General features: G+C 45.5%; 1 protein-coding gene across 1 annotated transcript in view; it reads right to left on the minus strand.

Moving 5' to 3' along the window:
• Positions 1 to 6,428, minus strand: part of DPP6 (dipeptidyl peptidase like 6) — a 771,331-nt gene extending 764,903 nt beyond the window's left edge. Inside the window, exon 1 of the mRNA XM_006129324.4 lies at positions 5,825 to 6,428. Coding sequence (XP_006129386.1) covers positions 5,825 to 5,875 — 51 coding nt within the window. The 5' untranslated portion in view covers positions 5,876 to 6,428. The remainder of the gene's footprint in view (positions 1 to 5,824) is intronic.
• Between the last annotated feature and the right edge of the window lie 9,432 nt (positions 6,429 to 15,860).

The raw sequence follows: 15,860 nt of genomic DNA on the forward strand, positions 1-15,860 counted from the left end.
AAATAGCAGAAGAGCAAATGCGTTCCCTGGACGTAGCAGACTTTTTTCGGGATACTTCTGGTGTCCCAAAGCCCTCACGCAGTCTAGCTGTACCCCAAGGCTATGTCTACACTGCAGGCTTCTTGCACAAGAAGCCTTTTGCGCAAGAATTTTTGTGCAAAAACTTCTTGCACAAGAGCACGTCCACACTTCAAAGTGCATCACAAAAGTGATGTGCTTTTGCACGAAAGAGCATCCATGCTGCATGGACGCTCTTGCGCAAGATGGCCATCAGAATACTTGTGCTTTTTCCCTCTGGAGCGTCCACACTTGCCTATTTGCACAATAGCTGTAGTGCAAAAGGGAGTTACGCCTCATAGAAGGAGGTTTACCTACACTGGCAAAAGCCCTTTGTTCTGCCATTTTACTGCTGATTTACTTGTGCAAAAGCGCATTTGAGATGTGGACAATCCACAAGTGTTGAGACTCGTACTTTGAAAACCACTGTTTTAGAAAAAAATCCAATCGTATCTTAAGGATTTCACGTGAAACTCTACCACGTTCTTAGGTAAGATGTTCCAATGGCTAACTACCCTCACTGGTAAAGCTGTGCCTTATTTCTAGTTTGAGTTTGCCTCATTTGGGCCTCCAGCCATTGGATCTTGCTATACTTTTCTCTGCTAGATTAAGGGGCCAGATTGGGGTTGAGAGAGAAAAGTTTGATAACAGAGAAGGAATTCAGGCTGGGGAGGGAATTGGGGGGGAGGGACAAATTAGGGAATCGGGAAAAGAGTCCTTAAATTATTATTGCACCAGGGGCTGCCTTATTACACTAATGGCTCACTCTTCCTAGTTGGTACTTATGTGCTGGGCTGCTCACCACAGAGTTATCCCTACAATCTGCGTACACAACATCACAGTGTGATCCATATGGGAGGTGAGTGTGTTACAGCTCCTAGACACAGAGCCTGCCTCTTTCACTCAAGTTGTAAAGGCTATCCTTTCAGCTCTGGAGATCGCAGCTTCAATCAGCCAAGATAGTGGTCATCCCAATAGCACACAAATTATGACCTGGATGTGTGATAAAAGTATTGCATGTTCTAAAGAAAGGGGACATGTGGGACTCAGAGGAGAGGAAGCCAGGGTGCAAGGAGAGTCAAAAGTGGAAGATTTCATAATGTACTTCAAAATGTGGATTTCCCAACAGCACACAAATTATGTGCTATAATATAAGAACTAGCGGCCACCAAGTGAAATTAATGGGCTGCAGGTTTAAAACAAATAAAGAGAAGTTCTTCTTCACACAGAACACAGTCAACCTGTGGAACTCCCTGCCTGAGAAGGTTGTGAAGGCTTGGACTATAACAGGGTTTAAAAGAGAACTAGATAAATTCATTAATGGTTATTAGCCAGGATGGGTAAGGAATGGTGTCCCTAGCCTCTGTTTGTCAGAGGGTGGAGCCACGTAGGCTGACTACACCAAATCAGTGCAAAGACAACTGTAATCTGGCTGAGAACCATTATGGCAAATTCGAGTCTGATGTGATTTATATCGCAAGCAATAAACCTATGAATGAAATATGGTGAATAAAGGAAATTACAACAAACCACTGTTGTCTTTTGTTTAATTTTAATAGGAATGTACTGCTCATGACAGGCACCAGAGTGACAAGACCAGAGACTGTATAGCAGAACGGGCAGTGGCATACCAAACTTCTCAATTTTGTTGCACCCACATGTTTCCAATCTGGCACGGATGGTCCTGTGGTAATGATGAGAGAATAGCTCAACCTCTATATCCATACAATCCGTAAGCTCTCTGATGCATCAGACAAGGATGCCAACTGATTTCTTTTGCTGTGAACACTTGCGACTAATCTTATTTGACAGTCACTTGCAAATGGCAACAATTTTTGGTGACAGCTAATGTGGCCTGGATTTTAATTCAGCCTAGATGTGAAAGGCTCCATGTGTTCCCCTCCTAATCACTTAGCATAGAGTACATACACAAGGCTCTATACATGCGCGCACACACACACACACACTTGTACACACACTGTTTTCATCATCATAAAATGTAAAAGGGAGTCTAAAATATGTCTAGATACTTTCCAAAAACAGAAAATATTGTACCCAGAGGCTGAAATTCTGAACAAGAACTGGACATCACCACTCTTGCTAATAGACCATTAGTTCTAGTGCTGTGAATGTTCCTCTCACTGCTCCTTTGAATAATAAATTGTATAGACAATACAGTCATAAAATTGTCCAGTACATACAATTCTGCCCTCCATTATTCATGCACAACTTCACTGAAACCATTCTCTCACTGAACTCTTAAGTGTCAAGTTCACAGCTGGCAAATGTGGGTGCAACTTCACTGACGTCAGTACAACTGTGCCTGACATTATTTGGCCCACTGGGTTTTCACAGGTGTTAATGGAGGCAGATTTTGACCCAGAAGATCTCCCTGCCTTAGAGGTTATTTTCTAAAATAAGGTTGAGCTATTCTCTAATCATTACCAGAGGACCATCCATGCCAGATTGAAAACATGTATTGTTTTGTTATGTATTGTTTTTGTTGCAAATGTATAAGAAAACTGGAATGTGTTAGGTGACAGTTTCTGCAAAGCCATGGAGCCATAGATTTATATAACACGCACATACTTAAGAGAATTATTCATCTTCTAAACTTGTCTCAGACTGAAAGGGAACCAAAAGAAATAAAGTTCTAATAAAAAAATTAATTAATATGTAATAATTGTATGTAAGGTAAAGACAGAGCAAAGAGTTGCTGAATATGTAACATCCAAGTCCTACTACCACACAATCATTTGAAAAACATCCTGACAAGCTCATGAAATATGACCTAGTTATGAAAGGAAACAACTGACCACTTTCCAAAGCATTCCCATGAAAAGGAGAGAGGCTCCATTATAAATGCTGTGAACTGTGTTTCCATATAGGACAGTCTCTCCACTCAAATGATAAATAGGAATGAGTTTAGTAAAGTAAAAATAGACATTTGCCCAGGTAATTTTTTAAGATAAAGTGAAAGACTACCATAGGCATACAAAAATTTATCTTATTCTTACAAGTGTGACTTCTCTTTTGGCGTGTCTAATTAAAGTAAAAAAGACATCCCCATGTGCTATCTCTACACTTCTAGGGCACATTGTGAGGTAAGGGGTCACTGGGCTGAGATTCTCATACACTGTCACAACATTTTAAGAAGAAAATGTCTCATTTTGAGAGAGATTTTTAAAGAGAGGAAGAAAATCAATATCTACTTAGTTGCATGTCAAGTTCATAATCTACAGTGAAACTGTCAAAAAAATGCAAACCACAGTGAGCTTTGAATTTTCAGTGACCTTTCTAATCCTGCCAGGTAATTAAGATAATACATACTGTAATACAAAAAGAGTCATTTCAGACAACACACAGGATTTTGAAAAGTATATTGCCATATGCATTATCTAACAAGGGCACTTAAAATATTAGGCTTGGAATAACCCAAGACTACATTTTCCTAGTATTAAAAATGATAAACGGGTAAAATGAAAAAAATACTGAAATAGAACTTTTTAAAAAGTGTATCAGAATAAGAAGTGCACCAGTTTAAGTTGCTAGAACTCCCATTAAAGTCAATGGTAATTTTACCCTAGAGTCATTGGGATCAGATCTCATAATTGTTACGCTGAGGAAAGGTAAGAGCTGTTTAGTATTTTCTGGCTAAAATATCCTGAGCATCCATCAAATTTAAATATTAGCTGCATCCTCAGTTGCCATATACCAAATTATAGCTTCCTGTGGCCAAATTATCACAGAAGCAACTAAAATAAACCCCCAAAGTTAAGGAGCATGGATCTAAGTCACCCATGCCAGTTTAACAGTTACACTCTCCTAAAATCTCAAAATATGTATCAAAATCCAGTTGAAAATGTTATTTTTCAAAACCAAGATAAAACCTGACAGTTGAGCTGGGGTACAGACTACTGGGTGGCCGATAAGGTGTTATGCCTGCTACTTAGCAAGATCCTGCCAACCCCTCAGTCAGTGGCCAAGCCTCCACTGACTCCTCTAGCATCACACTCTGACTGAGTGGACAGCTCCTACCGTACTGTTTTGGTTTTCAAAGCAGGCACTCCAGCTCTCGCATGTCTAGCACAGAAGTGCTTAGATGGATCCATTTTGTCACAGATAGAAACACCAGTAGATACAACAGTTTGAATAAGTAACAGAGATGCGATCCCTTCCGTCCAATTATTTCCTGACTGTAGAGACCATCAAAGGATAATGTGTTCTAGGTGTTTATTAATTCTGTGACACTGTGTATGTAAATTACGTATTGCCATCCTTTAATAGACAGCATCATCTCAGGTGGTTAATTATTCTTTTATCACTCTAATCAAGAACTATTATGATCCTTACAACAGTAGTTAAAAATCAGATTCCAACCACATTCTTGAGAACCCCAGAACTACGTATTTTTACAGGCATAACAATAAAAAATAAGCTGCAATCACATGTAACGTTCCAATGGGAAAATATTTGCAGAAGTTCCTGTTCAGTTCTCTTAGTTGAATTTACAGGTCACATCGCACTGCACTGTTCTTTTACAACTAATACTGGAAAAAGTAACACGATTGTCCTAACAGTATAGAAAATGAGTTATTTTACCACATGATTTAGAACACTCGGGCGCTTCTTAAACATTTCAGGATGGGAAACACGAGTGCCGTCTTTGTGACATTAAATGTGAACATTTCCCTAAGAGGGGGACACAAGGAATATAAATCTCACATACTCTCTCTCATTCTTCTAAAAAAAGCCAACAGGTGTCTTTAAGAGGCTTCAGGGTCATTTACACGAAGTTGGGGGGGAGGGGGTTAAGCCAAAGCCTCTATGAAGACATCACGTTTCACAGCATCCCTTGCTCAGCACAAAGACTGCCACCACGCAGCTGCAATCCACTTTCACTACCTATGGCATCCCTGCAGTTTGGCAAGTGTCAGCTCATGCAAGCCAAAAGAAGGGAGTGGGGGAGGGAAATACTCCAGCCAAGCAAAAAAACCCAAACACCTAAAGCGGCTCAAGACAGCAGACCAAACAGACAAACATCTCTCCAGCAGCACAAGATGGCAACCGGCACTTCCTCCGGGAGATCATCAGCCTTTGGTAGGGGGTTCCCCCATCCCCTTCTGGCTGCCGAAGTTCTAGGGACGGATGTGCGGAGACACAAACGTGCATGGAGACAACCGCTGCCGAGAGTCACGCCGGAGGTAGACTAGGAAGGGGGGAAAACCCCCACTACGGCCCTCAAGTTATCAAAGTTGTCTGGGCAGCGATGCGCTTCTGCTCGCCAGCTCCCCCAGAACAACCGCATCTCCGCACCACCCCCACCGTCCCCCGGGCATTTTGTAATCCTGGGGCGCTGCTAGGGTCCTCAACCTGCCCGTCGGTGCCTGCTTCTCGCCACAAGAGTCCGGGCAAACAGCTGCAGCTCCCAGCAAAGTGCAAAGCAGCCGGGGGGAGTGGAAAAGCGGGGGGGTGCGGGAGGGCTCCCTCCAGCCCCACAGGGGCGAGTCAATTCCCCGCTCCCTGCGTAAAGAGGACATGACAAAAGGCCCCTGGCCAAACCTGCTAGGAATGGGGTACTCCACCGCCACGATCGAGCCCCGAGAAGAGGCATCTCTGAGCACAGCGAAGGGATGGAGGGAGGGGGAGAACCGGCCGGGGGCACTCAGCATGCTTCCCTTAAAAGGGGATGGGGGTGAGCCTAGCAAACCCGAGGAACCAGCCCCACAGTTACTTACAGTCGCTGGAGGCGGCGGCAGCCACTTACCATCATGTTCCCTTGCATTTTAGCGGTTTTTATCATTGCCTTTTCCTTCATGCTGGCGCTGGGTGTGAGCGCGAGTGAGGGCGGCTCTCCAGGAGTTACTTAATCCAGCGGCTCCAGCACTTTAGCGAAGAGCTCGCCTGCCCTTGCGGACGTGGTTTGGGGACGGTGAGGGGTGGGGGGGGCTGGTGTCTTCCCACCTCGGTGTCAGAGTATTGGCAATTGTTCCCCCTTGTGCAAGAGGAAAACAAGAAACGTTTTGCAAGTGGGGGCGGAGGGGAGGGTGCCCTCAGTCAACACCCGGCTTCAGCTCCTGTCCTGCCAGCGCTCCCGGGTAAACAGAGACACGCACCAGCCCCATCCCCGCACACTCGCTGCTCACACGCTATGGGGAGTAGCCGGAGGAGGGGGGTTCGCCTGGGGGGCGGGGGTCGCGGGACGGCTGCTCACACTGGACAAGGCAGAAATCGCCAGCGGGAGGAAGGTCCGGCCCATTCAGACCCTGCCGGGGTGGGAGGGGGCGGAGCATCCTCCCGCCCCTCTCCCGGGGGGCTGGCACAGGCTTCAGCACAAACAGGAACCGCGCGCCGTCTGGCCCGGGAGCCGGACCCGCCCCTCCCCGGCGTTAACTCTTCCCCGCCCGGCGACCGCCCGCAGGGTGGGGCTACCAAGCCCGGCCTTGCAGGGGGTCGGGGGGGGGGAAGCACGGGGCGTTGCCATGGTTACGCTCCTGGAGCCTCGCCGCTGCCTCCCCCCCCCCCCCCGTGACTCCGCTCAGCCGCGGCGAGGCCACCCCGTCCCTTCTCCCGGGCTCGCTGCTCCTCCCGCCCTCTCCCTCCTGCAGGGGCGGCTCCCCCCCGGCGCGGCATCCCCGGCTCAGCCCCTTCCCCCTGCGCGGAGCCAGCGGCCCTGGGGCTGGTGAGAGGCATGCACACACCCAGCCGCCCCCTAGGGTCAGCCTGTGGCCTCGTCAGCCACCCCCTGCCGGGCAGTCACACCCTGGTGCTGCCGCTGTGCAGCGCACCCTCTCCCCGCTCGGGCCCTTCCTCCTCGGCCACGCAACACCCCGCTTCCTTGCGGGTCTGACTCCCGGAGAGAGGCAGGCTAGGCAGCAGGGTTCATTTACAGTCCAGTCACACTAACGCTATAGCCAGACCCTCCTGCTGCGGCTTCCTTCCACAGGTGCGTGCGGCAGGGCAAAGGAATCGCTTGTAGGGAGGGGCGATTCCTAAAGGTGTGTTGGGGGGTGGGGGTGATATGGTTTATACCCCCTTTATTAATAAAATACAACAAACCCCATCATGTCGCTCCTGCAAGCTACTGAAAACGGGCAATTTGCATGCTGTACGGCAGCAGAAAATACAAGACAATCCTATTAGCGTAAAACCCGAGGCTGCTTAACGCCGCATCAGAGAAAGATCGCGAGGGTCATCTAAAGGGGGTTACAAAAATGGGCAAGAGCCCGGAGCAATTTACTGTGTGAGGTGTAGCCCTTATGCAGGCAGCACGAGCAGCACTGCGCGAGAGAGGCGCTGCCATCTGGGAGATGCAAGGAGAGGGTGACCGTCTATATTTCCTAAGGCCAAACATCTGTCATTCTCTTGCTCTCACTCCTTGGACCAGTCTCTCCTCCCTTTTTCATAGATCTCCCCTTCTGCATTCCCATTCTCCTTTAATGTGGCAGGGGGCCTCATGCTATCACTACTTTCCCCAGTGGAGGAAAGCTGGAGGTGGGAATTGCAGCACCTAGCAATCACTGCTCCTCACTAGACCAGAGGAGGTCGCTAGAATTAAGCTTGGTGCTCACTGGGTGACCTGCTCACATGTGACCGACAGTCATTCCCTAATAGTAACATTGTTAAAGGTACAGTGTCATGCTTAAGAAACATGTACCAGGTCTCCTTTTTATCAAGTACCACCAGTGAACCATAGGGTTGCACTTGGATCAAGATGTGCACATTCCTGAGCTAACATTTTAAAAATTCCCTGTGAAAAACAGTTCCTGCTCTCTCCCTCCTTCTATCTGAGTGTGATTTGTTCCCTGGTACTGTCAGGAATAGCAGCAAAATGAAACTGATACAACCTACTTGGGCAGTAGTCTGCCTGGGAGGAGTAAAATGGAACTAAGATCCCATCCATTTCACTTTTCAGTGTTTTTCTGCTCTTTCAGGTGCCCACAGATAAATATTGGCTGCAGCCAGGAATAACGGAATGCATGGAATCCACAGGAAAGGAAAAATCCTGGAAAAAAGGAGAATTGTAACCAGTGGTTACAAATAGCTTGAATATGGAAGGGGGAAATACAAGGAGAAGGGGGGAGCATTGTTAGTCAAGCTACGCCTGGGAGGCAAAACTTCTCCTTTTAACAGAGGAAGAGGAGCTGCATATCTGTATAATTCCCCCTTGCTTTAACCTCTGTCTCTAACTCATTTTCAAAAGGGGTTTATACTCTGGATCTTTATGGTTCAAAGCCCAAGCTTGAGCTCATGAACTTAGGCCATTAACTGGCAGCTGTAGCAAACTCATTAACCTCTTATATGGACCAACCAGCAGAAGGAAAAACAGACTCACAATCTCCTAGTGAGGGTTACAAATTACAGTTTCCTTCAGCTACCAAGTTAACAATCCACCCAAATGGACAGTAAGTTGAAAGACGCTCAGAGATTTAGGATTCACACATTTCAGAGTGTGTACAGAAACAGATACATGCAAAAATCAAATTTTCTATAATAGATGCCTACCCACTGTAGAAGATAATCTTCCAAAAAGAAGGAGGGGATGGCACCAGTGTCAGCTTCTTATGGTTGGGAATGGCACATGGTGCTTGAACTAACCCTGCTGGTCTGCTCTGCTCAGATAGGAAGATTTACAGATATCTCACCCCGGATTCATTGTCTGTTCAGTTGCCTTTAGGTGGTAGGTGCTTACAGCTTATGTATGCTGTTCACTCTGACTTGAAGTTCTTCACTGTGCTCCACAAAATTTTGACTCCTACTTTTTTACTTTCTCTATTGCATCTGAGTGCTTTACCCTCAGATGTTTTTAATTATGTATGAAGACAGAGTATTTGTTACGTGCTTCACAGTAGGTAGTTCCCATTTGCCTCCTGAATGATATTATACACCAACAGAACCACTTACTGTGCATTTAACTCTGGCAGCACTCTTCCTCCCGCCCCCAATCTCTCATAATGCAGCTTATTGGTTTTGTCTGCCTTCTCTTATTTAATGTCTAATTTATGTGTCTTTGGAATTGCTGTAGCAATTGCTTTGATTAAAAGAGTTTAGTTTGAAGTTGAGATTGCTGGCAAAATGCTTGGTTTCACTTCTGATACCATTCAGGTTTCTCCCCCATGGCTTTCAGCACAGACACTCCCAGTCCTTTTGGCTAGCATTATTGCACTGTTGCTTTTCCACTTTGGCCATGGATCCTACTCTCGTCACAGTTATTGACTCCAAGTGATATAGCAACAGACCTTCCACGTGCACCAATATTATTACAGTAAACATGGTTTTCCAATACAGTACAGAAAGTGGGAGTGGGAAAAATGGGACAAGAAAAATTCCTTTACAAAACTGAAATTCCTATTTTTGTGGCATGTTTTGCTCCATGACTTTGTCCCCACACTTCTCCCTAATTAGGCAGGCACTAGAAAGGTTTCAGAAATGAGTCAACAGCCTGGCACCAAAGGTTTAAGACCCACAGGCTGCAAAACACGATCTGTTTTCCCTAAAAAAAGGCATGAGCAATTTTTTAAAATTGGCCATCATAGTGCTTAACATAGAGCCAAGATGCTACTTAGTGAATTTGAAGGGATAGGTAAAACTCTTGACGTGAGAGATTGTCACCTATATCATCTTCCAAGACAATTTGAAATATTCTTTACTGATGAACACTTTCTGATGCCTTCACTTGTGTTCATCATGTTCCAAGATGTGGCCAAGATTCCGGTTACTGCCTTTCTTGACACTGGCTGAAGATATCTGTCATGGATGGATCTATCCAAATGTCACTGTAAGGCAAATTGTATATCACTTCAAGTGATACTTAGCTCTGTTGGAGCAGGAATTGACTTTCATGACAGGCATGACAAGGTACACTAGGAGCTATATGAAAATGGCCTGCTATTTTTCATTTCTTCTTATTTTGTTATTATATAACATAGGCTTGTCTAACAAATCTTTTGATTTATAAATCTGGAACATTGGCTACAGTGGCCATTGGCAACAGAAGCTGTTTTGGGTTTAGGACCAAAAGGTGGAAGCCCAGAGGATTTCCACAAGGAAAGTTAAAATGTGTGCGCAAAAAATGCCTTTGACATAACTGCTTTTGGCATTTCCCAGCTATACAGTTATTTCCAATCCTATATAAGCCATTAGATATGATCAAAGGTAGGCTTTCAGAACACATATGACTCTTATGATTCCTTGTGTAGGAGCCCATTGAAATTTCACTTTCACTGGTGTTAACTATATATTTCATTTGGTGTTACTCCTTCTTTACATACATGAAAATGTTATCAGACTCAGGCTTCACTGGCCAGATTTCAGAGGGAGCCACTGGCTTCTGAGCACTTTGGAAGATCTACCCATTAGAAGAGAAGACACTTTTCAACGGGAGTTCCCTAAGTTCAGAAGAATATATCTATAAATTTGAACAAGACTGTGTCTCCAAATTTCAGGTACTATGATGGTAACAAATATAGCACCCTACATGTCAGGGACAGACAAAATATGGACGGGCTGGATCCAGCCTGACAAGCTGTCAGATCCAGCTGCAGCTCCCTATTTTCCAGACATGCATGCCACTCAAAGCGGCCAGCTGTGGGGGCCATGTGTTCTCTGCAAGTGCCAGAGGTGTGTGCGTGGGAAGATGTAGCTCCCTGTGTTGCTCCCGCCCCCAGCATAATCTCACAGCTCCCATTGGCTGGAAGGCAGCCAATGGGAACTGCCTGGGCCATACTTGAGGTGCAGGTAGCAAGTGAAGAACCCCCTCTCCAGGGGCTCACTGAATGCAAAGAGCACATGGCCCCTGCAGTTGGCTGCTCTGAGCAGTGTACAGAAGCATGGAAGGCAAGGAGCCTGTTTGAGATTCTCGCTGATGCTGGCTGGGAGCCACTTTGGTAAAACCTTCTGGCCAGAGCTAGCACCTGGAACCCCAGCTACTTCCTCCCCCAACCCTCTACTCCACCTCCTACACCAGCTCACAACCCAACCCACTCCTAGACCCTGCACCCCCTCCTCTAACCCTCCTCCAGGTCAGAATCCTATCCTGCATCCATATCCACACCCCCTACCAAACCCTGCACTCTCTCCCGCACCTCAGTCTCCTACCCCAAGCTGCCTTCTGCACCCAACCTCCATCATAGGCCCACCACCTCTTCCATTAATATTATGGAAGAGTGCAGCCCTTGATCGTTTTCCAAATTCTTGGAGTGGCCCACCCCTGCTATGTGTCATTGTTTTTATCAGTCAGCCTGGGCTCATCAGTTAACCTTCATTATTACAAGCAGCCCTTCCCACCACCCCGTGCTGCTAGTGGTGGCCCGTGACTACAGGCTGATTCAGCCATCACCTAGAGCACCGCCTTCTATGGGGCACCTGATGATGACGTCACGGGGTGCCCAGGGTGCCCGATGATGACGTCACTCATTGACGGCCATGCAGGCGGGGGGCCGATTGCACGTTCTCCCTGGGGCGCCACCTGCCGCAGCCAGCGTTGGGTTGCCCCTGCATGCTCCTGCCTCTTTATCAGAGGCAGCAGTGCGGGCAGGGGGCAGGCGGAAGCTGGTGCTCATGGGGAGCTGGTTTTAAAGTTCCCAGGAAACCAACCACCTGTCCACCCGCCCCTCTCACTCCCCCGTGTTGCGGCCTCAGGGGGTGGAGAGGCAGCTTTGTAGGAGCCAGTATGTGCGGGGAGCCACCTCCCAGAGAGCTGCTGCCCCCTACATTTAAACATGTATCCCTTATAGTATAAAAAATACTGTGTTAATCCAGATATCACTATGTCAAAAGTTTTGACTTTGTAATAGCAGTCATCGTCTTTTAAAAAGACTGATCTTCTAAATGTTGATTATTTGATCTTATTGTATCCTATCACACCAAGTGGTAGGCATATGAACTGTAATACTGTTAGTATTCTATGACTCCTTTGTCTTTCTCCATCTATTTTCTTTTTAAGTCTCTCCCTTCATTTCTCATAATTCTAGCTTTATTAAAATGTGCTTCACATTAAATATAGGAGCTATATCATTGAATGAAAGGCATTATTTAGATACCTAAAATGCTAGATTTTACTGCATTAGAAAAGGGTGTTAACACTGTTAGTCTGTTTGAGGAAGTATTTCCTTAAGGGAGTAACTGGACAACGCATTTCTCATTCTTCAAAGTTCTGCTTGAAAATCTCTGGGGACTGGGAAAGCCTTTTCATTTCACTTATCAACTCTATTCAACCACTTAGTGTACAGACGTGTGCTTTGATGTCTGGCTTTTAGACAACAGAGGAATTGCTAGATGTGATCTGATATTGAAAAACTTCACCCACACCCTTTACTTAGCACCTGTTAGAAATATAAACCTTTACTCTCACATCAGTTTTGGTTTGCAGGAAAGGGTACAAGAAAAGTTGAAAAGGCATTTTGTGCACAGCTTCTGAGGTGATTACAAGGGTGACTGCAGTTCAGATCTAAGTTAGTAAATAACAGCTCCCACAAAAACAGGTTAGGACAGAGGTTCTTACACTGTGGCCTGCGGGTTGCTGATGTCACATTATGTACAATTCTAACATACTACATTTTGAAATAACTGTGCTGTGTCAACACACCCATTGTTGCTGTTACATTGGCGCTCCCTGTCCTTGCTCCAATCTTCTTACAAAGATAACTTCTCAGTCTCTGCTGTGTGGAATCAAAAGTGCAGTGTGTGTGCGTGTGTGTGTGTATTACCTGGATTCTTCAGAGCCGGAGAAGAATGGTAGCCCAAAAGTTCCCCTTCAGACTCCTCAATCTCCTCAGCAAAAGCAGCATAGCTAGCAGCAAATCAACAATCGGTATCTCCTCAGATCCAGTAAGACAATCTGGATCCAAAATGGAACCGGATCGGGGATGCTCATTTCACAACAAACACATCTTGATCCTACGTTGGTCAAATGAGTCCAAAGGGCTGTCTCTAACTGCGCCAGCTGGGGCTATCACCCCATCTGCAGTATTATCTGTCAGGCTGTGTCTGCACTATGACTTTTGCCACAAGAGGCAATTCAAATGAAGCACAGATTAGCATTTTCTCACACTTCATTTGCATATTCTCTTTCGTTCCGTTTTTGCGCAGAAACAGGCAGTGTGGCTGTTGCCATTTTGCGCAAAGACCCCTTTTTCTGCAAGATCCTAATCTGCACTTCATTTGCATTGCCTCTTGCCCCAGAAGTCATAGTGTAGACATAGCCCCAGAGCACAGCCCCGGCTCTATAATTGGCCTCTTAAGGGCATCATCGTCTTCTCCACCTCCAGAGACATGACTGGATTGTCTGTGAGGGTGAAATTCATATGAATCTTGTGTAATATGTTGAGGGGGGATGAATTGCAGAGTCTAGGACTGACCTCCAGGGGGAACAGCATGCCACTCAGATGCGTGGGGCAGGAGATGTTAGAGCTCCCTGTAGTTGGATTTTTATTCTCAATAAAATAAACAAAATGCACAAAAAGCCCTTCCCTTATTTATACTCCTTCCCTCACTGAGTGTCATTTGAACCAGCTGTGTCATGGTAGATGTGAGGAACCTGCTAGACTCCTTGCCCTTAATGCACAGTTTCTCTCTGCACAGTTTCAGAGAGATACTGAGCATGACCAACAACTACCATTCACCCCCCATCTCCTCTAAAAGCTCCTAGACCCTTCTTATTCACTGCCTGTTCTCTCCAAGTGCAGAAACAAAGAGCATTAGACAAAAATGTGTTTCCTCCCACGGCTTTTCCATCCTCATAGACTCAAGCAAAACAATATCAAGTGTTATAGTACAAACATCTGGCTTATGCACATATAGTGCTGGGTTCTCCTCCATGTTTTCAGATGCTAAACTCCATGAAAAGCTTAGGAAAAAGGAATATTTGCCAAATGTTACTCTTCCAGGAATGACCTTGCTGAAGCAGCCACAGATGCATGATGTGATGGTGAATGGGAGGTGTCTATGAAATCATTTCTGTATGAAAATATGATCTGCCTCATGTAAAAATTTGAGAACCCTAGGTTAGAACTGTTCTAGGGCTTTTGCAAATCAGGTTCCATTGCAGGGTGCAGAGAATGTGGGGGGAGAGGGTGTCAGAAGAGATACGGGAAATCTAACACTAAACTAACAATAATCACCTTTGAGTGTCCTCCTGTTGAAAACACTTGATCTTTGGACTTGCCTACATTTGAAATGCTACAATGGCACAGCTGCATTACTGGAGCTGTGCCACTGTAGTACTTCAGTCTAGAAACTTCCTAGATATTTCCTACTCTTACAGGAAGGGCTCTCCCATCAGTGTAAGTAGTCCATCTACCCAAGAGGCAGTAGCTGGGTCAAGAAAAGAATTCTTCCATTGGCCTAGTGGTGTCTACACTTGGAATTAGGTCGTCTTAACTACACCAGTAGCGGATGTGGATTTTTCATATCCCCAAGCAACATAGTTACAGTAACTTAATTCTAATATACACAAGTCCTTAGTTAACATTGTCCTCTGGCTCTGCTGTGGAAGCCAGTTCACTGAGTTTCCATGACATATGGAAACTCATTTACAATTTTTGCTGATGGATTAATAGATTTTAAATGATGAAGGGGCCATTATGATAATCTAGTGTTACCTCCTGCATAACAAAGACCATAACATTTCACCCAGTGATTCCTGCACCCAGTCCAACAATCTGATTGAGCTATGGGTATGTCTACATTGCAGAATTTTTCCAGAAAAACGAATGTTTTTCCCGGAAAAACTACACTTACGTCCACTCTGCAATTGCGTTCTTTTGACAGAAAGTCAAAAGAACGCAGGCATTTTTCTGATAGCAGTAAACCTCTTTATACAAGGAAGAAGCATTTTTCCGAAAGAGCTCTTTCGGAAAAAGGCACGTGTGGATGGGGAAGAGGAGGTTTTTTTGGAAAAAAAGAGGCCTCCAGGAAAAAGCACGGGTGCTCTGGTGGCTACTTGGTCATAGTAATCACAACTGAAATGTGAGATAGCGTCCACACTGAATAGATGCTATCTTTTGAAAAAGCAGATCACTTTTTTGATGTGCTTTTGCTGTGTGTGGATGCTTTCTTTCAAAATAAGTTTTTCCAGAAGATCTCTTCTGGAAAAGCTTCTTCCGAAAAAACCTGTAGTCTGGACATAGCCTATGTATTCTTTAAAAAGACATCCAGTCTTTACTCAGAAGACCCCCAAATAATGGTAATTAGCCATCTCCTTTGGTAATCTGTTCCAATAGTTTAGTGGTATTACTTTTTAAAATGTGCATTTTATTTCCAGTTTTAACTGTGATAATTTTAACTGCCGGCCAATGGATCCTGTTATGCCTTTGTCTGCTAAATTAAAGAACCCTGTGTTATCAGATGTCTTCTCCTAGCGTTCGTCTAGACTACATGCCTCTGCCAGCAGAAGCATGTAAATTAGACTACCTGACATAGTCAATGAAGCGGGGATATAAATATCCCCCGCTTCATTAAAATAAAAATGGCCGCCACGCTGTGCCGGCTCAGCTGATCATTGGCACAACGCGGAAGTCAAGATGCGGATCATTCAGCAAGGAAAGTCTTTGCCGACCAATCCTGTAATCCTTGTTTCACGAGGCATAAGGGATCAGTCGGCAAAGGCTTTCCTCGTCGACCGATCCGCGTCTTGACTGCCATGTTGTGCCGACGATCAGCTGAGCCGGCACAGCGCGGAGGCCATTTTTATTTTAATGAAGCGGGGGATATTTAAATCCCCGCTTCACTGACTATGTCGGGTAGTCTAATTTACATGCCTCTGCTAGTAGAGGCATGTAGTCTAGTCATACCCCTACTGTAAC

This window comes from Pelodiscus sinensis, chromosome 2 (genome assembly GCF_052426305.1).
Source record: "Pelodiscus sinensis isolate ZL-2025 chromosome 2, ASM5242630v1, whole genome shotgun sequence".
NCBI classification, from domain to species: Eukaryota; Metazoa; Chordata; order Testudines; family Trionychidae; genus Pelodiscus; species Pelodiscus sinensis.